The 24,509-nt window shown below is 44.9% G+C and overlaps 1 protein-coding gene across 1 annotated transcript in view; it reads left to right on the top strand.

The window, feature by feature from the left end:
- LOC121548349 (leucine-rich repeat serine/threonine-protein kinase 1) overlaps positions 1-24,509 on the top strand; it is a 91,580-nt gene that overhangs the window by 31,168 nt on the left and 35,903 nt on the right. Inside the window, 19 exon segments of the mRNA XM_045224994.1 lie at positions 305-417; positions 1,134-1,204; positions 2,163-2,292; positions 3,704-3,816; positions 3,924-4,138; positions 5,126-5,182; positions 5,184-5,291; positions 6,594-6,766; positions 6,972-7,095; positions 7,214-7,373; positions 8,645-8,921; positions 9,430-9,601; positions 10,036-10,211; positions 12,351-12,390; positions 12,392-12,491; positions 15,877-15,975; positions 16,339-16,451; positions 16,453-16,502; positions 20,960-21,123. Of these exon segments, the coding sequence (XP_045080929.1) occupies positions 305-417; positions 1,134-1,204; positions 2,163-2,292; positions 3,704-3,816; positions 3,924-4,138; positions 5,126-5,182; positions 5,184-5,291; positions 6,594-6,766; positions 6,972-7,095; positions 7,214-7,373; positions 8,645-8,921; positions 9,430-9,601; positions 10,036-10,211; positions 12,351-12,390; positions 12,392-12,491; positions 15,877-15,975; positions 16,339-16,451; positions 16,453-16,502; positions 20,960-21,123 (2,455 nt within the window).

Below are 24,509 nucleotides of genomic sequence, written 5' to 3'. Positions count from 1 at the left end.
AATGGCCGGCAGGGATGTAGCTCAGTTGGTAGAGAATGGCGTTTGCACGCCAGGGTTGTGGGGTTCGATTCCACGGGGGACCAGTATGAAAATTAAAAAATAATGTATGCACTCACTAACTGTAAGTCGCTCTGGATAAGAGCGTCTGCTAAATGACTAAAATGTAAACAGGGACACTAGATGTGAGTTAAATTGTCATCACCACAGGCCATGCTTTGGTGACACTGTCTCTTTCTCTCTCTCTCCCTCCCTCCCCCCTTTCTCTCCCTTTCTTTCTCTCTCTCCCGCTCACTCTCTTTATCAGGCCCTGGTCTCTCTCAGACTGTGTAAGAATCAGATCTCCACTCTCCCGGCACCCAACAAGTGGAAATGCTCTCTGCTCAGAACCCTTGACCTCTCCAGGAACCAGCTGGGCAAGTAGGTGAAAGGTCATAGGTTATACATCTTACCACTCACACTTACGACCCGTCCAGAAACAACTACTAGCCCCTAGACATCTGAAGGTGCTACATAGTGAGTCCAAGGAGAGTACACTAGACCTGGTCTCTCTCTATATCTCTCTCTGGTATAAGCAGTATGTTAGAAGCTCCACCTTTCCCTTTGACACGCTAGGTCAGAGTTTCACCTTATTGCTTAAACCATTCCAGTTCTTTCAGATCTCCAAGTGTCAAGGGGCTAGGAGTTGTTTCTGGACATGGCCTTAACCTCTTACTCTTCATGTCTTCCACTCACTTCAAGGCCTGGTTCCATGTTTAACTCTAGCTTCCTCCTTACCCTGGTCCTTACCTTTTTGGTGTTAGTAACTTTGGGTACTATAGATTAGTGAAAGTAATATGGTAGAAGCACTTATTCAGGGACACTTTACTACCTTCACCTGTCATTTGATATTGTAGAATACAGAAGGGGTAGGACTTGGGGGAAGGGGCAAATGACCGTATGGAACCTGGGGCTGTATGCATCAAGATCTAGGATCAGGTCCCGCCCTTTCCTTATTCAGGCCCCTAATCTTATTCATTATAATCTAAAAGGAAAAACTGATCCTAGATCAGCACTTTTCAACCGACATGGTAAACAATAGACAATACAACCAAGAATGCATGAATGTGATGGAAGTTGGAACCGCTTTGTTTCAGGCCTGAGGAGGGACCCAAAACCAGGAAGCTGGCCTTCCTGACCACATGGCACCGAAGAGACCCTGACCCAGGTACTGGTTCTGCACTCATGTGGACTGGCGCTGTTGACTGTAGTGTGACTTTAGTGGACTGTCATGGACTGGACTTTTGAACTTGACTGAATTGGACTGAACCATAGTGGTCTGTACTGATCTATAGTGGTTTGTAATGAACTGTAGTGAACTTGACTGGACTGGACTGATCTAAAGTGGTCTGTAACAGACTATTACAGCCAGGACTGGACTGGACTAGACTGGACTGGACTGGACTGGGACTGTGGCAGAATAATTCCTTTGTTGGTTGTCTGTTCAGATTCTCAGTCTGCCGGTTGTGGCCTGGACAGAGTTTAATAAGCAGCGATGCTGGCCACTGGTCACATTTGGGTCCTAAGCCCCTGCTCATGTGGTTTGGAACCCCCTCTATTTCACCCTGTCATAGGAGAAAAATGCCTCTCATCATGGTCATCTGGACCACACAGACTCTTAAGCCAGTCGTGCTCTCTCTCTCCCTCCATATCTCTCTCTTTTCTCTCCCTCTCTCTTCCTCCATCTCTCTCTCTTTTCTCTCCCTCTCTCTCCCTCCATATCTCTCTCTTTTCTCTCTCTCTCTCTCCCTCCATATCTCTCTCTTTTCTCTCTCTCTCTCTCCCTCCATATCTCTCTCTTTTCTCTCCCTCTCTCTTCCTCCATCTCTCTCTCTTTTCTCTCCCTCTCTCTCCTTCCATATCTCTCTCTTTTCTCTCCCTCTCTCTTCCTCCATCTCTCTCTCTCTTTTCTCTCCCTCGCTCTTCCTCCATATCTCTCTATTTTCTCTCTCTCTCTCTCTTCCTCCATCTCTCTCTTTCTCTCTCCCCCCTTCACTGACTGCTCCAGCAATTAGTAACCCAATACTGTACATCCTGATCCTGCAGTGACTGCTGATGGTCATTGACCGCGTGTGTGTGTGTGTGTGTGTGTGTGTGTGTGTGTGTGCCTTTCCCCTGCTTGTCAGTATGCCCAATCGAGTTTCCAGTAATTTTGCGGGATACGTTGGAAGTGCTTTCCTTGAACGACAACCAGCTGGAGTGTGTGCCCCAGTCCGTGTGTGGCCTGAGAAACCTCACGGAGCTCTACCTCTCCAAGTAAGTGCCACAAGGCTCATCACACTAGCCTCCTTTCCTTGTCTCCTTTCCTTGTTTCCTCTCTTATCGATCTCACTCAGCTCTTTCACCACATTATTTCTCTAGTTAAGTCCATAGACTGACTATACTTTTCTTGTCTCCTCATCTACTTTCCTCACCAAGCTCTTCCATCCCAATTTAAATGCCCTAGGCTTGGTCCCAATCGCCTTAGCTCGCCTTCTTTCCTTGTCCCCTTCCTCCATAACTTCCTCATACTGAGGTGGAACACAACAGCTGAAAACTAGCCTTGTGGTCTCAGATGTATTTGTGCTGTCTTGCCAAATCTTATTGTCACCAACCTAGCTGAAAACCTATAAGGTAGTCATCTGTCCATTCCTGTCATCACACAGTTGTAATAACAAAGGGAAGGAGACAAGGAATGGAAGCATTTTAGAGTATTGGTACGCAGCCCCACTCTCTGACTGTCCTGTCCAGTCCTTACTGTTGTGAACTGGTTTGGAGGCAGCTGTTGCCTGCTGTTCTGGCTGTGGGTCAGCAGGGTCACTGTTCTCTGTCTACTTCTCACAGTCTACCAGACTGCAGGCTCCAACAGGAATACATGGGCTTTGTCCCAAACTGCACCCTATTCCCTACATAGTGCACTACTTTTGACCAGAGACCTATGGGTGTCCCCATGGGCCCTGGACAAAAGTAGTGCACTATATATAGGCTGGTTGTTGCCCAGAGTGTGATCTAGAGGTTTAGCTGGAGATCAACAGCTTCCTCAATGTTATCATCTTTCCCACTCAGACTTTGTTTTGTTGTTATCCAGTCCTGTGTAATAACGGTCATTGTAGTCCTGGCTAGGCTAGTGAATGGAGTTAGTTCTCATCTCATCCATAGCAAAAAGGCTACAGTCTCACCTTAGGAGTTATACAATAAGGTTGGTTTCCCGGGCACAGATTATGCCTAGTCAGTCCTCCAGGGAATAATACCCATTGAAAGTGCTTCTTAGCCCAAGACAATTTAATCTGTGTCCAGGAAACAGGCCCATTATTCCATTCTCTATGTTCACTTATTCACATAGCAACAGGACATGTTGTGGATGAGAAACACTTTGTCCCATTAGCATTCCCCTATATGTTTTCAGAGATCATATGATGGAAACACGTGACATTAACATTCACCCATCAAAGTGGTCCTCCAGTTCCTTTCCCTCTCTCCCCTGATCTGAGAACAGTAACCCAGGTATCCTGTATGTATAGTACTTAACTACATCTCTCTCTCTACTAATCTGAGAACAGTAACCCAGGTATCCTGTATGTATAGTACCTAACTCCATCACTCTCTCCCCTGATCTGAGAACAGTAACCCAGGTATCCTGAATGTATAGTACCTAACTCCATCTCTCTCTCCCCTGATCTGAGAACAGTAATCCAGGTATTCGAGAGCTTCCAGCTGAGTTGGGGCAGCTCTCTAACCTGTGGCAGTTGGACATTGAGGACCTCAACATCACTAATGTTCCCCAGGACATCAGGAAAGAAGGTATGGTACCACCACACAGTGTGTAAAGTGTGTTTTGTGTGTGTGTGTGTGTGTGTGTGTGTACATATCTGTGTGTATTAAACATATATCACATCTATCACTTTCAGGTCCAGCATCAGTGTTGTCCTTTCTCCGAGCCCACCTACGGAAGGCGGAGCCCTGTAAGCTGCTGAAGCTGCTTGTGATTGGTCCTCCTCGGCAGGGAAAGACGGCCCTCCTGGAGGTGTTACAGACGGGCAGGACCTCCCCTTTCTCCCCTGCAGAACGAAACATCAGCACAGCTACTTGGGAACTGGACAGACCCAATGGTGTTAAAGCTAGCGTAAGAGAACACACACAAACATACAGAATTCACACACGCACGCGCACACATACACACACACGCACGCCCAAGGTGCTTCCACCAAGTATTAACTCTTTGGTGTGAAGACATACGCAATCAATACATATTTTATTTGTTATTAATTAGAAACATTTTCTTTCATTTTTCTTTCACTTTGAAAATGTAGAGTAGATTGGTAGGACAAAAATCAATTTGAGTCCATTATAAGATAACATTTGAAGGAAGCTAAATCAAATATGAAAAGTTTGCAATGCACACTGTTCTTCTGTTATTGCTCCCATGTCTTCCTATAACATGTTTTACTTCCAGAAAAGAGATCTGTATGAACTCATTATGCATTGGTTTAAAACAACATTACTTTTTATTATGTATTTCCATGAGAGCCTGGGTGCCATTCTGTTTTTAGTCTGGGCACCAGTCTGTTTTGAGCCTGGGCGCCAGTCTGTTTTGAGCCTGGGCGCCAGTCTGTTTTGAGCCTGGGCGCCAGTCTGTTTTGAGCCTGGGCGCCAGTCTGTTTTGAGCCTGGGCGCCAGTCTGTTTTGAGCCTGGAATGGTTACTATGATTACATCATGTTACAATTTATCAAAGTAACACAAAGGCAGTCATGTTGACCCATTCCTAATCTCGGAAACCCAGAACTAAAATCTTGCTTAATTGCGTCAGATGCTTGATTAGGATACCATTTATTATACGTAGTCAGTCCACGAGAGATTAACCCATTCGTAATTCCTAATCTTGACACAATAATACAACATATCTCATCCTGTATAGACGTAGGGGTGGAATTGAGGGAATTGCGTTTCCAAAGTAAAACAAATTTGACATTTTGGTATTTTAGTAGACGCTCTCTGTCAGTGCATTCAGCTAAGGTAGGTTTTGACAGTGGTATAATTTTGTCACATAGTAATTGTTTTTGAGTGAAATTTTTTAATTTTCTTCTTCTTTTAATTCCACCACCGTAACAGACGGACTCTGTGGCGTTCAACGTGTGGGACATCGGCGGTCCGGCCAACATGTCCACGGGTCAACCAGTGTTTCTTCACGGACAAGGCCCTGTACGTAGTCATCTGGAACCTAGCTCTGGGAGAGGAGGCTGTAGCCAATCTGCAGTCCTGGCTGCTTAACATTGAGGTGAGACAGAAAACATGTTAGTCGGACTAGTGCCATTTAGTTTCTTCTTTTTATTAAAGAAATACATTTGAAAAAAATGAATGAGATAGTTGGAAATAGAGGGAGAGCCAGGCTAGTGGGAGAACAGTAGGAGTGAACCCCGGTCTCCGGTGGGGAGCAGTATATTGGACTGACTGGGAACATAACCGCTAGCCCAGAGGCTCTGCATGACTGCCATGTATTTTCAATTAGTATTTTTTAAATATCCCTAAATGATTTGACCTGAATTGACTCCCCTATCTTTTCATGACTACAACATCTGTCTGTCAATATTCTATACAAATAATGCATTTTATTTTATAAATTGAATTTTTTTGCATCCAAGGTGTTATACAACAATGGTAAAAATTATCTGAGAGAATAAAAGAGCCTCACTCTAATTATTTCAAGTGACTCTGACAGGTGTCAGTGTTTTTAACTACAAAGGTCATGTCTATTTCCACTGTGGGAAGGAACGGTCAGGTCACAGGACGTGGATGAGTTGTCCTGTTTGACCACAATGACCTTTGGGAGTCAAAATGTCAAACCTGTTGTAGTAAAACATCAAGAAAACTGACCACTGTCCTCATTCTCCACCTTTATGCCCTAAGTTTGCACTTCCCTTCATGAATTTAAAAGAAAGGGCTGGTGTAGGAAATATAGTGGAAACTCGCTACACAATCCAATGAATCCACAGAAGAATTGATTTAGATAAACGATCACATGTTAAAATACTTTAATACTGATAAAAACCTTTCTAGTAAGTCACTGTGCTGTATTTATTCGGATGAATATAGCGCCACCTACTGGCTGAGAAGGAGATCAGGGTGAAGTACTTCGGTACAGAATTGGGATGCAGGGTCAGAGCAGGTCTTTGTGGTCATACCCTACAGTGCCTTCAGAAAGTATTCAAACCCCTTGATTTATTCCACATTTTGTTGTGTTACAGCCTGAATTCCAAATGGGTAAAAAAATGTTTTTAAATCACCCATCTACACACAATACCCCATAATGACAACGTGAAAACATGTTTTTCAATTTTGTTTTTGCAAATTCATTGAAAATGAAATACAGAAATATCTAATTTACATAAGTATTCACACCCCTTTGCTATGACACTCCAAATTAAGCTCAGATGCATCCAATTTCCTTTGATCATCGTTAAGATGTCACTACAACTTGATTTGTATTCAGGCTGTACCACAACAAAATGTGGAATAAGTCTGTATGAATACTTTCTGAAGGAACTGTATAGGACTTCTGAACTTGACCTTTGACCTGCAGGCGCGTGCCCCTAACTCTGCGGTGGTGGTGGTGGGTACCCACCTGGACCTGATCGACACCAAGTTCCGTACAGAGCGGGTGGCCACACTGAGGGCCTACATCCTGGCACTCAGCAGGTCTCCATCAGGCGCCAGGGCCAGTGGCTACCCAGACATCACCTGGAAACACCTGCAGTGAGTCATACACAGAGACCGTAGGGGACACACACACACAGTCACACACACACACACACAGTCACGTTACCACACACACACACACACACACAGTCACGTTACCACACACAGTCAGGCGCACACACACAGTTTTGATTTCCTCAACCCTTGGCATGAAAGTGTGTTAATATGACTCTGTATGTGGTGTGTGTGTGTGTGTGTCCAGTGAGGTATCGTGTAAGACCCAGGAGGGTCTGGATGGTCTGAGGAGGTTGATCTTCCAGGTGGCCTGCTACATGAAGGACAACAGCAGTAGTTCAGCTAGCGGACACAAGCTGGTGGGCAGACTGGTAAGTGTGTGTGTGTTTCTGTGTGTGCATGCATGCTTGCTTGTGTATAAAGCTCTTGTGTGGGTAACCCCAGACTCAGAATTCAAATGCGTTATGAACCCTCTATAACCCTTCATAGATCCCAAAGAGCTACCTGACGCTGCAACAAGCGGTGCTAGGTGAGCGGGGGCGGCGGGACGCAGAAGACGAGGTCCAGTACCTGACAGACGCACAGCTGGACCTCGTCATAGAGCAGAACCCAGGAAGTGACATCAGAGACTACGAGGACCTGCAGACCGGTACCAAACCCCTCTCCTTTTTAGCCATTATTTATTTATCGACCTTATTTCATTAAAGGCCCATTGCAGGCAAAAACGTGATTTTCCTGTGTGTTATATATATTTCCACACTATGAGGTTGGAATAATACAGTGAAATTGTGAAAAATATGAAAATGCACTTTTAGTATAAGAGCTGAAATGTCAGACTGTTTTGGTAGGATGGAGTTTGGGCCTTCCTTGGAGACGTCACCATGCAGTTAATAGACCAATAAGAAAGAGTTCCAAACCTCTCTGCCAATAACAGCACATTTTCAGTTTTCCCCTCCCCACTCAGACCACTCCCAGGCAGTCCTAGCAAAATTCTTGCTTGAGAAATTGCCCTTTGCTAAGAAGCTGTTTTTCTTTCTTTTTGACCATTTTAATTTAAAACAATCACAGTAAGGTATTAAAGGGAAAACTCCACCCAAAAACTATCTTCTGGTATTTGTTTCTTTAGTCCATTGTTGATATTGTCCCAAAATGTTTTGCATGTCAACAATCAAGTTTTCAAGATATCTAACTTTAAAAATACATATACAGCCGGTATGATGCTGTATATCTGTATTTTGAAAGTTATATATCTTGAAAACTTGATTGCTGACATGCAAAACATTTCAACAATGGACTAATGAAACAAATACCAAAAGATAGTTTTTGGTTGGGAATTTTCCTTGAATTGTTACCCAGAAATTATTTGAGATAAAAAAAACAGCTGCGTTGGTACTTTTTTAAAAGCATTTTAATATTGCATGAATCGATTCAATGGTTTTATACACAATTACACATACTCTCTTCAAGTTGGCTTTCTCATCCTTTACATATTGTGTAGACCAGGGGCCACTAACCTTGGTCCTCCTGGAGAAGTACAACAACTAACCCTCCGTAGACACTCTTATCCAGTGCATACATTTCATACTTTTTCCCCCATGTACTGGTCCCCCGTGGGAATCGAACCCACTACCCTGGCGTTGCAAGCGCCATGCTCTACCAACTGAGCCACACAGGACCATAGTATATCATATACTGCATTGTCCAGACTATTATATTCCATTTTTCCGTATGAACATATTCCTCTTCATTATCCCGACCTCCATCTTGTTTTATTTCTGTTTTATTGTGCTGCTGATCTTGATTGCTGCATTGATGGGAAAGAGCAGACAAGGGTATTTCACTGTACTTGTGCACGTGACAGTAAAAACTTGAAACTTGATCTCTTCCCACCCTCTCTCCCTCCCTCATCCCTCTCTCCAGCCATAAGCTTCCTGATCGAGACAGGCACCCTACTCCACTTCCCAGACACCAGTCACGGCCTGTGTACCCTCTACTTCCTCTGTCCCGTGTGGCTGTCGGAGTGTCTGGAGCGGATCATCCACCTGAAGAGCTCCCGATCGGTGGCCTGGAACGGGGTGATCCGAGCGGAGGACCTCCGCATGCTCCTGGTGGGAACGGGCTTCACCCAGCAGACGGAGGAGCAGTACTTCCAGTTTCTGGCCAAGTTTGAGATTGCTCTGCCTGTGGCCAGCGATAGGTATGGACGGGCGGTTCTCCAAGCTGGGCCCTGGGCCATGTTCAGCAGAGCACAACATTGTGGACCATTCAGATAGAAATGTCTTATTTAGAACAAGCCTGCCTCTCTGATTTGTAGAATAAGGAATCTAGTCAGGTCTATTCGTGACATTTCTATCTGCAACATTCCACTAAGTTTGCCTACTGAACATGGCCCAGCTACATGGAGACTGATTCTCAGATATGATGTGCACTATCGTGCTGACCTGAACTGTTCAGGCTCATGTTCTTTTCACAATGCACTTTGTGGCACGGCTTAGCTCTCTGAAAGCAAACAGAACTGACCCTCTCATATATCTGCCCCACCTCGTTCCCCTTATGGACATCCATAACTTCTAACCCTACCTCTGTCCTGCTCCTCCTATACCGTTACCTGATCCCCCACCACCTGTCTCTTAAAGCAGCTATGGACATTCATGGTTTCCTTATTCGTCTTCCCTACATTTAACTCTACCTTTTCTCCCCTATAGTTACCTCCTCCCCCACCTCCTTCCTCCTAAACCTGCTATGGACATCCACGGCTTCCGCCAAGAGACCGCCAACACCATCCAGCGGCTCTTCAAGATGAGCTTCGTGCCGGCGGGATTCTGGGAACGTTTCATCGCCCGCATGCTCATCAGCCTCACAGAGATGGACCTCCAGGTAACAGGGTTTCCCACCCACACCTGCATTGGCAGTTTAACAGGGTTTACTGGTGACACCCGCAGGGGCATTGAAAAGGCTGTATAGAAGTCTGTAAAACTCGTACGTGTCAGATGCCATTTATGTAAAGAAATGGAGCATATTCACTGAGTATACAGCATATGTAATTATGCTCTTCAATAAAACACATTTGAAACCTACACTATATTCAATACGTTTTGTAAGATTATGGTGGGGGTTGGGTTGGGGCAAAAGACAGAATGCAAGACAATTGTATCTGTTGTGCTCACAGGCTTGTACCTATTCTTAAAACTCTTCCTTTCTGTGTTGTCCTAGTCCTGTGAGCCTAAGAGGAATGCTAAGTGTTCTCTCTGTGTTGTCCTAGTCCTGTGAGCCTAAGAGGAATGCTAAGAGTTCTCTCTGTGTTGTCCTAGTCCTTTGAGCCTAAGAAGAATGCTAAGAGCGAACGGAGGAGGACCACGGTGATCTACAATTTTGCGGGGACAGGCAGCCAACAGAGGAACCGCTGTAGCACCTTCAGAGTCCGCCGCAGTAAGACCATCTACTGGAGAGAGGGACTACTGGTCACCTTCGACGGAGGGTATCTAAGGTGAGGGATTAAGGGTCGGGTACATTGGGGTAACTTACTTGAAATGCATGCGTGTAACTCGAATGTTCGAGCAAATCTCCCATTGACTCCCATGCATAATGTTTGAGTTAGGATTTGGCTAACCTCGTCCCCAGGCTATTGCGCACAGCACATATAAGCCTGGGATTTCAACCATTCAAAGTTGGCCTTAGTGGGAGTGACCATAGAATTATATGGCAGAGACCTACTGAGTAAAGTATTTGTCATCCTATCATTTTAACAAATCACACAACTGCGAGCCGTGGGGAGGGTTAGGAGGAAGGTGTTGTGGGAGATGATTGGTTTGTAAATTAAGCCGATTAAGCCAATACCTATGTGGCGGGAGTTTCTCCCGGTCTTTCTGTATTGGCTAATGAAAGCCAAGTTTGACGCGTTGGTCCAACACTCTTCGCGCATTTGGGCGGAAGTGTCTGGGAGCGAGATTAGGATATGGCCCAATGTTAGGTAAATAAATACTGTATGCCTTACTGTGAGCACATTTTCACAAACACATGCTCTACAACAAGGTGTTGATTTCGCTGACATCATCCGTCAGGAAGAGTGCCAAACCCGGCTAAACGCTAAATGAGCAGACCTAATTAATCAAACCCAGAGCCGGCTCAGCATTGCATACAGGGCTAATTAGCCAGGCACTTATTGATAGGTCTTAAAAATGCACATGTACTGTTATTATGTGCTTCATTGTGTAATTATTAGAGAACAAGTTTAAAAGTGCTACATAAAACGACTTACACATTTGCCGGTATATTTCCTAAAACACAGTGTGTGCATCTTTCTCTTAACTTACAGCATATTGAGATACTTTCTCTAATGAAACATGCTGATAATAGATTATAACCATTACACCTAATGTGTACCTAATGAAATCTCTTCAAAAGTGCACATGTACATCTGAGTGTTGTCAGTGGGCTCTAAGGCTCTTAGTTAGCACATACAGTACCTTCAGCAGAGGGACGCTTTCAAAGAACCTTTAGAGAACAAAGAACCTTTAGAGAACAAAGAACCTTTAGAGAACAAAGAACCTTTAGAGAACAAAGAACCTTTAGAGAACAAAGAACCTTTAGAAAACACATCTGGGAACATAGAGTGTGGGGACTCAACTCCTTTCCTCTGTTGCATTTTTTTGTGCTAAAATGTTTATTATTTTGTTATCAATGTAATTGTTTAAGTTGTTGCGTTTTGAGGTCACTAAGGACCTGTTTCCTGGGCACAGATTAAAGGGGAAGTTCAGTATTTTACCATTTAATGTCAGAAGTATCTTCACCCTGAAAGTAGTTTAGAAGCCAGGATGTAATCAATGGTCCAGTTTAAACCGCCACCACAAACTTCAGCTAACTTTAGCCAGCGTTAGCTGGCCCATAATACTTTCAGAGTAGTCATCAAGTAGTACAATCCTGAACTTCCCCTTTAAGCCAACTCCTAGTCATCGACTAAAAAGCATAATGGAGATTCTCCAAGTGATTTCTAGTCCAGGAATAGGCTTCTCTGGGTCTGAGAAACCAGCCATACAGTAAGTCTGTTACAGTTGCACAGGATTTTATTTGAAGATCAACTTGAGGTCATCTGCAAACCTCAAGCCCTCTGTGAAATTTAATAGCAGACTGTGGGCAACATTTTCTTAGTGCAAAAGCATTGTGTAAAGTGCAAAAATGACCATAAACCTAATTATAATCTGGCAGCGTGATTTAATTTGAATATTTTCTTCACGAAAGTGCATTATAAAGATGTGACTTTATGTATTGCTCAGTTTACTAAACTAGTTAAATAATTGTCTCCTTTTATAATGCATATTGTTGAAGAAGAAATGTCAAATGAAATCACACTGCAACATTATAATGATGTTTACAGTATTTGTTGTACTTTGCACAATGCTTTAGCTCTATGAAAAGTGCTGCCTGTGTTCATCTGAAAGCACAGGTTGGGTGACAATGGTTGAGACGGAGCTGACCATTAACTTTCACCTCTCAGTTCAGATAGCAGAAAGGAGATGAGAGGTACACACTTTAGACTATTGACATGCACACTCTCCAACTTCCTCTCTCTCTCTCTCTCTCTCTCCCTCTCTCCTTCCCTCTCCCGTCTCCCTCCCTCCCTTGGCAGTGTGGAATCGACTGATGTCAACTGGAAGAGGAAGAAAAGCGGGAGGCATCAAGATCATTTGTCAATCAGAGACCAGGGATTTTTCAGCCATGGCCTTCGTTACGGATCACGTCAACTCCCTCATCGAACAGTGGTTCCCTGGTGAGGCTTCTCTCTCTCAATTCAATGAAATTCAAATGGCTTTATTGGCACGGGAAACATATGTTTACATTGCCAAAGCAAGTGAAATAGATAATAAACAAAATTGAAATAATCAGAAATGAACAGTGAACATTATACTCAAAGTTTCAAAGGAATGGAGACATTACTCTCTCTATCTCTCAGCATGACAGCCACAGTCTGTCATATTTCCTGCTGATGACTCATAAGTGTTGATGACTCATAAGTCATTATTCCACATCAAACTCCTGATGCTGCTTTTAGATCACCTGTCACAATACAGCACTTAGCCGACTGCTCAGCATGGTGGGTGTGTTGTGATCTGCGTATGTGCATGCGTTCATATTTGTGTTTTGGTTTCCCGCTCAGCTGGGGCCACTCATATGAAAACGTATGCACACATGACTGTAAATCGCTTTGGATAAAGGTATTGGATGACTAAGTGATTAACGTTGATTGGGGATTTATTTCCACTCACATGCATGAGTCATTCAGAATGTCTATATTTACATGGGCCCAAGGCCCAGTCCTAACTGGTGATCCATACCTGTCAGATAAACCATGCAGTAATGTCAATGGGATTCACGCCCAGAAAGTTATGTCTCAAGTTAATTGGGATTCAGTCTGTTGGTGTGTCCCTGTCTCTGTGTGCACTCCTCCATATCCCCTTTCTTTTGATAAGATAATCAATTATTTTCCCTAAAGGGGAAGTTTGATTGCACCAATAGATACACCACCAGTAAATACACAGTACATACACAAAAAACAGCACCTCTTCAATGACTTCAGCTTCATGTCCTAGGCTGGAATCCGTGGCAGTCAAGATCGTTGGTCACCATTGACTGGTGTTCACACTTCATAATTACTTCATAATTATCAGCTAGCTATACAGTGGGGGAAAAAAGTATTTAGTCAGCCACCAATTGTGCAAGTTCTCCCACTTAAAAAGATGAGAGAGGCCTGTAATTTTCATCATAGGTACACGTCAACTATGACAGACAAATTGAGAGAAAAAAATCCAGAAAATCACATTGTAGGATTTTTAATGAAGTTATTTGCAAATTATGGTGGAAAATAAGTATTTGGTCACCTACAAACAAGCAAGATTTCTGGCTCTCACAGACCTGTAACTTCTGCTTTAAGAGGCTCCTCTGTCCTCCACTCGTTACCTGTATTAATGGCACCTGTTTGAACTTGTTATCAGTATAAAAGACACCTGTCCACAACCTCAAACAGTCACACTCCAAACTCCACTATGGCCAAGACCAAAGAGCTGTCAAAGGACACCAGAAACAAAATTGTAGAACTGCACCAGGCTGGGAAGACTGAATCTGCAATAGGTAAGCAGCTTGGTTTGAAGAAATCAACTGTGGGAGCAATTATTAGGAAATGGAAGACATACAAGACCACTGATAATCTCCCTCGATCTGGGGATCCACGCAAGATCTCACCCTGTGGGGTCAAAATGATCACAAGTACGGTGAGCAAAAATCCCAGAACCACACGGGGGGACTTAGTGAATGACCTGCAGAGAGCTGGGACCAAAGTAACAAAGCATACCATCAGTAACACACTACGCCGCCAGGGACTCAAATCCTGCAGTGCCAGACGTGTCCCCCTGCTTAAGCCAGTACATGTCCAGGCCCGTCTGAAGTTTGCTAGAGTGCATTTGGATGATCCAGAAGAGGATTGGGAGAATGTCATATGGTCAGATGAAACCAAAATAGAACTTTTTTGGTAAAAACTCAACTCGTCGTGTTTGGAGGACAAAGAATGCTGAGTTGCATCCAAAGAACACCATACCTACTGTGAAGCATGGGGGTGGAAACATCATGCTTTGGGGCTGTTTTTTCTGCAAAGGGACCAGACGACTGATCCGTGTAAAGGAAAGAATGAATGGGGCCATGTATCGTGAGATTTTGAGTGAAAACCTCCTTCCATCAGCAAGGGCATTGAAGATGAAACGTGGCTGGGTCTTTCAGCATGACAATGATCCCAAACACACCGCCCGGGCAATGAAGGAGTGGCTTCGTAAGAAGCATTTCAAGGTCCTGGAGTGGCCTAGCCAGTCTCCAGATCTCAACCCCATAGAAAATCTTTGGAGGGAGTTGAAAGTCTGTGTTGTCCAGCGACAGCCCCAAAACATCACTGCTCTAGAGGAGATCTGCATGGAGGAATGGGCCAAAATACCAGCAACAGTGTGTGAAAACCTTGTGAAGACTTACAGAAAACATTTGACCTGTGTCATTGCCAACAAAGGGTATATAACAAAGTATTGAGAAACTTTTGTTATTGACCAAATACTTATTTTCCACCATAATTTGCAAATAAATTCATTAAAAATCCTACAATGTGATTTTCTGGATTTTTTTCTTCTCATTTTGTCTGTCATAGTTGACGTGTACCTATGATGAAAATTACAGGCCTCTCATCTTTTTAAGTGGGAGAACTTGCACAATTGGTGGCTGACTAAATACTTTTTTTCCCCACTGTATGTGAATCGTAATAATCTAGCTAACCAGATGGATTTACAGGCAAAAATAACCTACAACTAATGTTATGCAAGGTATATGTAAATTCTTCGTGGGTAGCTAGCTGCCAATTCTTCATGGCTATCTACATAGCTAGCTAACAGTAGTAGCTAGCCAGTCAACATTAGCCCTATTGCCTTACAATGGGCTTGCGATCTATCCACACTACAGTGGGTAGTGTAGGCAGGTAAACATGCCAAAATTAACACAGTATATATTTATTAATGTATCAAGATAAAATATTGAAGTCAGGCAACATATGAGATGTGAATGGGCAACATTTCATTCTGAAGTCGGAGTTTATTTTCTCTCGCTTCAGCTCAAATGATGTCCGCCATTGATTTCAAGAAATTGTGCGTCGATTATTTTACGTGCTTGCGTCATATTCCTGTGCATACTTTCCATTGAATCTTGCATCGATGCATGCTTAAAAATATGTACAAACAGAGTACGCATTCGAGAAGTGCCCTCCGTGCTCCGTTCCACATACTTTAATTTGGACTCATACTCTGACCCTCCCGTGCTCCAGCTTGCGTGCTCGGAGCACGGTAGTATGCATTTTGAGAACATTTTCTGTTAAAAAGCCTCATAGCAGAAGGTGAAAAGGATCCATGGAAACGTTCCGTTTTAAGGCAGAGATGATTAGAGATAACATGACACAGGGAGACTGATGAGAATCGGTAAAAACAGCAAGGAAAGTAGTGGAGTCGGGGCTTTGACATTTGGCCTCTAGGGATGTTTGTAGTCCGGAGTGGGCTGCACTACCCCTAGACCAGACTCCACCAGACCATGTGTCTGACTTTCTGTCTCTCTCTGTGTCATCTCCCCTCCTTTAGCACTGACGGCCAGTGAGAGTGATGGGACCCGGTTGATTGAGCAGTACTCCCCCTGTCCCCAGTGTTCCTCCATGAGCAGACAGAACCAGGGGCCTGGGAGTCTGGGAGAACCCCAACCAGGGGGGACTGCAGCTGGAAGAAGAGGAGGAGAAGGTAGGGTGGGCCAACTTCTAATGGAATGTCTAGGGGCTATTGCAAATGTTTAAGTAAAACCCAATCAATGCAGACATTAAGCACTAAAACAATCATTTGCCCTTTTACCTTAGTGAAAGCATACCCTTATAATGTATTATTACTTGTTATAAGCGTGCATGAGCCCCTATAATGTTTTATAAATCAACCTATAATATCGTTTTTTTGTACTGGGACTGCTGTTAAACAGTGTTTGCGCTCTGAAGTCCGCTTTATCTTTTGGTTCGATCATGGTAACCATGGTAACATTGCCGACCATCCCACCGCTAGGCAGAGAAAAGGTTGGTGGAAGAGGAGAGCACTTCTTCAACATGGAGGACTGTGTGATCGCTGCCATGGACCAGGACTACATAGTGTGTCCCCAGCACCCCGACCAGCCTGTCCCCCCTTCAGGAGCTGGTCCCAGAGCTTTTCATGACCGACTTCCCCTCACGGTAACCTCTCACCTTTCACCCTGACCCTTGACCTCTAACCCTGACCTGTTGACCTATTAGCGCTGCACAGCTGTCTTCTTCACATAGGATGAGGCTGAGGAAGGTGCTGCACAGATGGGCTAATCTTCTTCACATAGGGGTGAATCATATCTTCCACTTAAGTCACATTTTCACTTAGTCATGCATTGACGTCAATGGGAGACTAGTTTAAATGTGGATGCCAGACAATTTGTAGATCAGTCATTCTTTGCTAAGCTTTACTAGGGCCGATTCTCTCGAACATGCTGTCAAACTTGCTCCCACACACACACCCTCTGAACCTCAAACCTCTTATCCCTAAACTTTGACCCCTCATCTGTCACTTTTGACCCTTCACCTGTCACCGACACTCAGGCTGAGCTGGAGCTTTTGGTTATAACCGGGATAGATGGCTCTATTTAGTCATTAAGGACAACCAGAGATTGCCCTTGCACTGGGGAGAAAACATTGTTTTGTTGATTGTTCCTTTGTTTCACTCACTTAACACTCCCATTACTGACTAAATGAAACCAGGCCATTCTCACAGCACAAAAACACAGGATGCATCCCAAATGGCATCCTATTCCCTATATGGTGCACTACTTTTGACCAGGACCCATAGTGCACTATGTAGAAAATAGGGTGTCATTTAGGACAGTCTTTCTTTTAGTCCTATCCCATTAGGTGTTGCGTAGTTGAACTCTGTCTCTGTCTGTCCCTGTCAGTCTGTCCATCTGTTTGCCTGTCTTCCCCCTCCCCTGTCTGTCCGTCTGTCAGGCAGGAGGTCTATGACTCCCACAGTCAGTGTGTGTGGATGTTATTGAGACCTCTGCTGAGACTAATGTAAACTTGGCTGATGTGTACTGTATTATTGTGTAATACAGGGCCTTGTGGTTTCCTCCTGTAGTATTGTGTAATGCAGGGCCTTGTGGTTTCCTCCTGTATTATTGTGTAATACAGGGCCTTGTGGTTTCCTCCTGTAGTATTGTGTAATACAGGGCCTTGTGGTATCCTCCTGTAGTATTGTGTAATACAGGGCCTTGTGGTTTCCTCCTGTAGTATTGTGTAATACAGGGCCTTGTGGTTTCCTCCTGTAGTATTGTGTAATACAGGGCCTTGTGGTGTCCTCCTGTAGTATTGTGTAATAAAGGGCCTTGTGGTGTCCTCCTGTAGTATTGTGCAGTACAGGGCCTTGTGGTGTCCTCCTGTAGTATTGTGTAATACAGGGCCTTGTGGTTTCCTGCTGTGTTGATAGGAGTCTCCTTAGGCTCCTCACTGACAGGACCTTGACATGTACAGTACGCAGGCATAGCTACTCTGTACACACACACACACACACACACACAGCTCTCCAGGGGTTTGGCTGCGTAATGAGTTTCAGTTGATTTCTCACCAGTGACAGCATCAGTTGATGTATTGTTTACCCTTAAAGGTAACCACACACACACACAGTGCTTGAGGGTTGATTACACAAGCATATCTCTGTGAAATATAACAGGCCGCTGTCGTATTTACTGTTCATGGGGCAACAATCACTCCCAAATATTTATGCTATCAAAGCAGCACAGTTTAGTGCTGCTCTAAGACAAGAGATATATTGACTAAATAATCACTTCCTCAAACACTGGTGCCACGAGTTGACATCAGCTAACGCCACAGCTATGTACATACACACACACACAGGAACGTGCAAGCGAGCGTGCACAAGAACATGGACACACAGAACATACACACACAGGAACGTGCAAGCGAGCGTGCACGAGAACATGGACACACAGAACATACACACACAGGAACGTGCAAGCGAGCGTGCACAAGAACATGGACACACAGAACATACACACACAGGAACGCGCTCTAACACTCTGCTGTGTGACTCTGCCGAAATGCAATTTAAAGCATGTGTGAGATTAAATTGACCCCGAATAATGTTTCCCAAGCCTTACAGCTCCAGGATGGATGGTCAACTCTGAGCAGTTTAGATTGGCAGCTGACCAAGGCTTTATGTTCTACGCTAATTTAAGTGGCCGTGCCGGTTTGTTGACTTAGCTCTCTACATTAAAAGCTCACATGAAAGACTTGGGCTGGGTCTCAAATGGCACTCTATTCCCTATGTAGTGCGCTACTTTTGACCGGGGCCCTGTCACGAAAGTAGTGCGTTTCATAGGGAACAGAGTGCCATTTGAGACGCAGCTTTGTGTTCATAATATGAAGAGGATGCTAATAAGGATTTAGGAATGTTGCTATGGCGACTATAGCTTCAGCCCTATAGCAGAATGCAATACATAGGATCCTTTGTTGGATATGTATGGTGCATGTGTTGACGTCCACCAGGTAGAGTTGAGGTTGAGATCAGGGAGGTAGATGTATTAATGTATGGTGCATGTGTTGACGTCCACCAGGTAGAGTTGAGGTTGAGATCAGGGAGGTAGATGTATTAATGTATGGTGCATGTGTTGACGTCCACCAGGTAGAGTTGAGGTTGAGATCAGGGAGGTAGATGTATTAATGTATGGTGCATGTGTTGACGTCCACCAGGTAGGGTTGAGGTTGAGATCAGGGAGGTAGATGTATTAATGTATGGTGCATGTGTTGACGTCCACCAGGTAGAGTTGAGGTTGGGATCAGGGAGGTAGATGTATTAATGTATGGTGCATGTGTTGATGTCCACCAGGTAGAGTTGAGGTTGAGATCAGGGAGGTAGATGTATTAATGTATGGTGCATGTGTTGACGTCCACCAGGTAGAGTTGAGGTTGAGATCAGGGAGGTAGATGTATTAATGTATGGTGCATGTGTTGACGTCCACCAGGTAGAGTTGAGGTTGAGATCAGGGAGGTAGATGTATTAATGTATGGTGCATGTGTTGATGTCCACCAGGTAGAGTTGAGGTTGAGATCAGGGAGGTAGATGTATTAATGTATGGTGCATGTGTTGACGTCCACCAGGTAGAGTTGAGGTTGAGATCAGGGAGGTAGATGTATTAATGTATGGTGCATGTGTTGATGTCCACCAGGTAGAGTTGAGGTTGAGATCAGGGAGGTAGATGTATTAATGTATGGTGCATGTGTTGACGTCCACCAGGTAGAGTTGAGGTTGAGATCAGGGAGGTAGATGTATTAATGTATGGCACATGTGTTGACGTCCACCAGGTAGAGTTGAGGTTGGGATCAGGGAGGTAGATGTATTAATGTATGGTGCATGTGTTGACGTCCACCAGGTAGAGTTGAGGTTGGGATCAGGGAGGTAGATGTATTAATGTATGGTGCATGTGTTGACGTCCACCAGGTAGAGTTGAGGTTGAGATCAGGGAGGTAGATGTATTAATGTATGGCGCATGTGTTGACGTCCACCAGGTAGAGTTGAGGTTGGGATCAGGGAGGTAGATGTATTAATGTATGGTGCATGTGTTGACGTCCACCAGGTAGAGTTGAGGTTGAGATCAGGGAGGTAGATGTATTAATGTATGGCGCATGTGTTGACGTCCACCAGGTAGAGTTGAGGTTGGGATCAGGGAGGTAGATGTATTAATGTATGGTGCATGTGTTGACGTCCACCAGGTAGAGTTGAGGTTGGGATCAGGGAGGTAGATGTATTAATGTATGGTGCATGTGTTGACGTCCACCAGGTAGAGTTGAGGTTGGGATCAGGGAGGTAGATGTATTAATGTATGGCGCATGTGTTGACGTCCACCAGGTAGAGTTGAGGTTGAGATCAGGGAGGTAGATGTATTAATGTATGGTGCATGTGTTGACGTCCACCAGGTAGAGTTGAGGTTGGGATCAGGGGAGGTAGATGTATTAATGTATGGTGCATGTGTTGACGTCCACCAGGTAGAGTTGAGGTTGAGATCAGGGAGGTAGATGTATTAATGTATGGTGCATGTGTTGACGTCCACCAGGTAGAGTTGAGGTTGAGATCAGGGAGGTAGATGTATTAATGTATGGTGCATGTGTTGACGTCCACCAGGTAGGGTTGAGGTTGAGATCAGGGAGGTAGATGTATTAATGTATGGTGCATGTGTTGACGTCCACCAGGTAGAGTTGAGGTTGAGATCAGGGAGGTAGCTGTAGCATGCTGAAAGATGGTGATTACATTAGTGATGGATAGTGAGGCTTTGTGGGTACTGTATGGAGTATACATATTATAATGTAGTGTATGGGGTATACATAGTATAATGTACTAAATGGGGTATACATAGTCTAATGTACTAAATGGAGTATACATAGTCTAATGTACGGTATGGTGTTCAAGTGTGCGTTTGTGTGTTATATTGGTTGTTTCTGTAGAAGAACCAGCTGGAGTGTGTTTATAATGTTTGTGTGTGTGTGTGTGTGTGTGTGTGTGTGTGTGTGTGTGTGTGTGTGTGTGTGTGTGTAGGTTGTTTCTAGAGAAGGCCCAGTTGAGTGTGTTTATAATGTTTGTGTGTGTGTGTGTGTAGGTTGTTTCTAGAGAAGGCCCAGTTGGAGTGTAGTGAGGAGGAGAGTGATATCCTGGGCCAGGGGGGCAGTGGAGCTGTCATCTACAGAGCCTGTTACCGCGGCCAACCAGTCGCCATCAAACGCTTTCACTTCAAGAAGTGCAGGCAGCAGACCATCAGCAGTGATACAGGTAACACACACACAAACACACTCTATCAAAGGATCAGGTGCACACACAGACACACAAACTCCCTTGGAATCACACACACGTGCAAACAGTGAATACATACACACACACAGGTCTATTTTACGGGCTCCTAACCAATTGTGCTATTGTGTGTGTTTTTTCACGTTATTTGTTACTTATTTTGTACATAATGTTTCTGCCACCGTCTCTTATGACCAAAAGAGCTTCTGGATATCAGGACAGCGATTACTCACCTCGTACTGGACAAATATTTTTTTCTTTAACGAGTCGGACGTGAAGGATTTACTTCAGACACCCGACAAGGCCCAAATCCCAGTCATTCGCAGGAGAAAGAGACAGAGATACCGGGGATGTAGGTCGGGGTGCCTTGTAAGGATCCGACGGCGAGTGTTAATCTGCCTCGACCATCAGTCCTATTAGCCAACGTACAATCATTGGATAACAAAATAGATGAGCTACGATCACAAATATCCTACCAACGGGACATACAAAACTGTAATATCTTATGTTTCACCGAGTCGTGGCTGAACGACAACATAGATAACACACAGCTGGCGGGGTTTATGCTGCATTGGCAAGATAGAACAGCGGCCTCCGGTAAGACAAGGGGTGGTGGTCTGTGTATATTTGTAAACAACAGCTGGTGCATGAAAGCTAATATTAAGGAAGTCTCGAGGTTTTGCTCGCCTGAGGTAGAGTATCTCATGATAAGCTGTAGACCACACTATTTACCAAGAGAGTTTTCATCTATATTTTTTCGTAGCTGTCTATTTACCACCACAAACCGATGCTGGCACTAAGACCGCACTCAATGAGCTGTATAAGGCCATAAGCAAACAGGAAAACGCTCATCCAGAGGCGGCGCTCCTAGTGGCCGGGACTTTAATGCAGGGAAACTTAAATCCGTTTGACCTAATTTCTACCAGCATGTTAAATGTGCAACCAGAGTAAAAAAAACTCTAGACCACCTTTAATCCACGCACAGAGACGTGTACAAAGCTCTCCCTCGCCCTCCATTTGGCTAATCTGACCATAATTCTATCCTCCTGATTCCTGTTTACAGGCAAAAACTAAAGCAGGAAGCACCAGTGACTCGGTCAATAAAGAAGTGGTCAGATGAGGCAGATGCTAACCAATAGTACTGTTTTGCTAGCACAGACTGGAATATGTTCCGGGATTTTTCCGATGGCGTTGAGGAGTACAACACATCAGTCACTGGCTTCATCAATAAGTGCATCGATGACATTGTCCCCACAGTGACCATACGTACATACCCCAACCAGGTATGGTTGTGGTCCTCTGTAGCTCAGCTGGTAGAGCATGGCGCTTGTAACGCCAAGGTAGTGGGTTCGATCCCCGGGACCACCCATACACAAACACATTTTTATGCACGCATGACTGTAAGTCGCTTTGGATAAAAGCGTCTGCTAAATGGCATTATTATTATTATTATTATTATTATTATTAGAAGCCATGGATTACAGACAACATCCGCACTGAGCTAAAGGGTAGAGCTGCCGCTTTCAAGGAGCGGGACTCTAACCCGGACGCTTATAAGAAATCCCACTATGCCCTCTGACGAACCATCAAACAGGCAAAGCGTCAATACAGGACTAAGATTGAATCGTACTACATCGGCTCCGACGCTCAGGGGGGCATTGTCATGCTGAAACAGGAAAGGGCCTTCCCCAAACTGTTGCCACAAAGTTGGAAACACAGAATCGTCTAGAATGTGGAACTAAGGGGCCTAGCCCAAACCATGAATTCATGAACCATTATTCCTCCTCCACCAAACTTTACAGTTGGCACTATGCATTCGGGCAGGTAGCGTTCTCCTGGCATCCGCCAAACCTAGAGTCGTCCATCAGACTGCCAGATGGTGAAGCGTGATTCATCACTCCGGAGAATGTGTTTCCACTACTCCATAGTCCAAAGGCGTCGAGCTTTACACCACTCCAGCCGACGCTTGGCATTGCGCATTGTGATCTTAGACTTGTGTGCGGCTGCTCTGCCATGAAAACCCATTTCATGAAGCTCCCGACGAACAGTTCTTGTGCTGACGTTGCTTCCAGAGGCAGTTTGGAACTCGGTAGTGAGTGTTACAACTGAGGACAGATGATTTTTACGCACTACGTGCTTCAGCACTTGGCGGTCCCGTTCTGTGAGCTTGTGTGGCCTGCCACTTCGCGCCTGAGCCATTGTTGCTCCTAGACGTTTTCAATTCACAATAACGGCACTTACAGTTGATCGGGCAGCTCTAGCAGGACAGAAATGTGATGAACTGACTTGTTCGAAAGGTGGCATCCTATGATGGTGCCACGTTGAAAGTCACTGAGCTCTTCAATACGGGCCATTCTACTGCCAATGTTTGTCTATAGAGATTACATGGCTGTGTGCTCGATGTTATACACCTGTCAGCTGTAGTGTGTGTGTGTGTGTGTGTGTGTGTGTGGAGACATCCTTGAGTTGTCGTCTCTCTCTTGAAGGGCCTTGTTCATGGAAAGATATTGCAGCTCTTAATCCTGATCTCTCTTTTCTCATCCCTCCCCTGCCGCTGTCCTCTCCTCTCTCTCCTCCCCTGCCGCTGTCCTCCCCTCTCTCTCCTCCCCTCTCTCTCCTCCCCTCTCTCTCCCCCTCCTCCTGTCTTATGCCGAGTAGTGATAAGGGTTGTCTCCAGCCTCAGAAGGCCACATCTATCACCTCACTGCTGCTTCCCCTCCCTCTCTCTTTCTTCCCTTCCTCTCTCTCATCTTCCCTTCTTCTCTCTTTCTTTCCTCTCTCTTTTTTCTCTCTCTCTCTTTCTTCCCTCTCTCTCTCTTTCTTCCCTCTCTCTCTCTCTCTTCCCTCCCTCCCTCTCTCTCCCGTCTTCTCTCTCTATACCCAGGCTGTGATAAGGACTGTCTGTGTGCTTCCCTCCCTCCCTCTCTCTCCCGTCTTCTCTCTATACCCAGGCTGTGATAAGGACTGTCTGTGTGCTTCCCTCCCTCCCTCTCTCTCCCGTCTTCTCTCTATACCCAGGCTGTGATAAGGACTGTCTGTGTGCTTCCCTCCCTCCCTCTCTCTCCCGTCTTCTCTCTATACCCAGGCTGTGATAAGGACTGTCTGTGTGCTTCCCTCCCTCCCTCTCTCTCCCGTCTTCTCTCTATACCCAGGCTGTGATAAGGACTGTCTGTGTGCTTCCCTCCCTCCCTCTCTCTCCCGTCTTCTCTCTATACCCAGGCTGTGATAAGGACTGTCTGTGTGCTTCCCCTCCCTCCCTCTCTCTCCCGTCTTCTCTCTATACCCAGGCTGTGATAAGGACTGTCTGTGTGCTTCCCTCCCTCCCTCTCTCTCTCCGTCTTCTCTCTATACCCAGGCTGTGA

This window comes from Coregonus clupeaformis, chromosome 15 (assembly GCF_020615455.1).
Source record: "Coregonus clupeaformis isolate EN_2021a chromosome 15, ASM2061545v1, whole genome shotgun sequence".
Lineage (NCBI taxonomy): Eukaryota > Metazoa > Chordata > Actinopteri > Salmoniformes > Salmonidae > Coregonus > Coregonus clupeaformis.
This window is presented reverse-complemented; position numbering and strand designations above follow the sequence as displayed.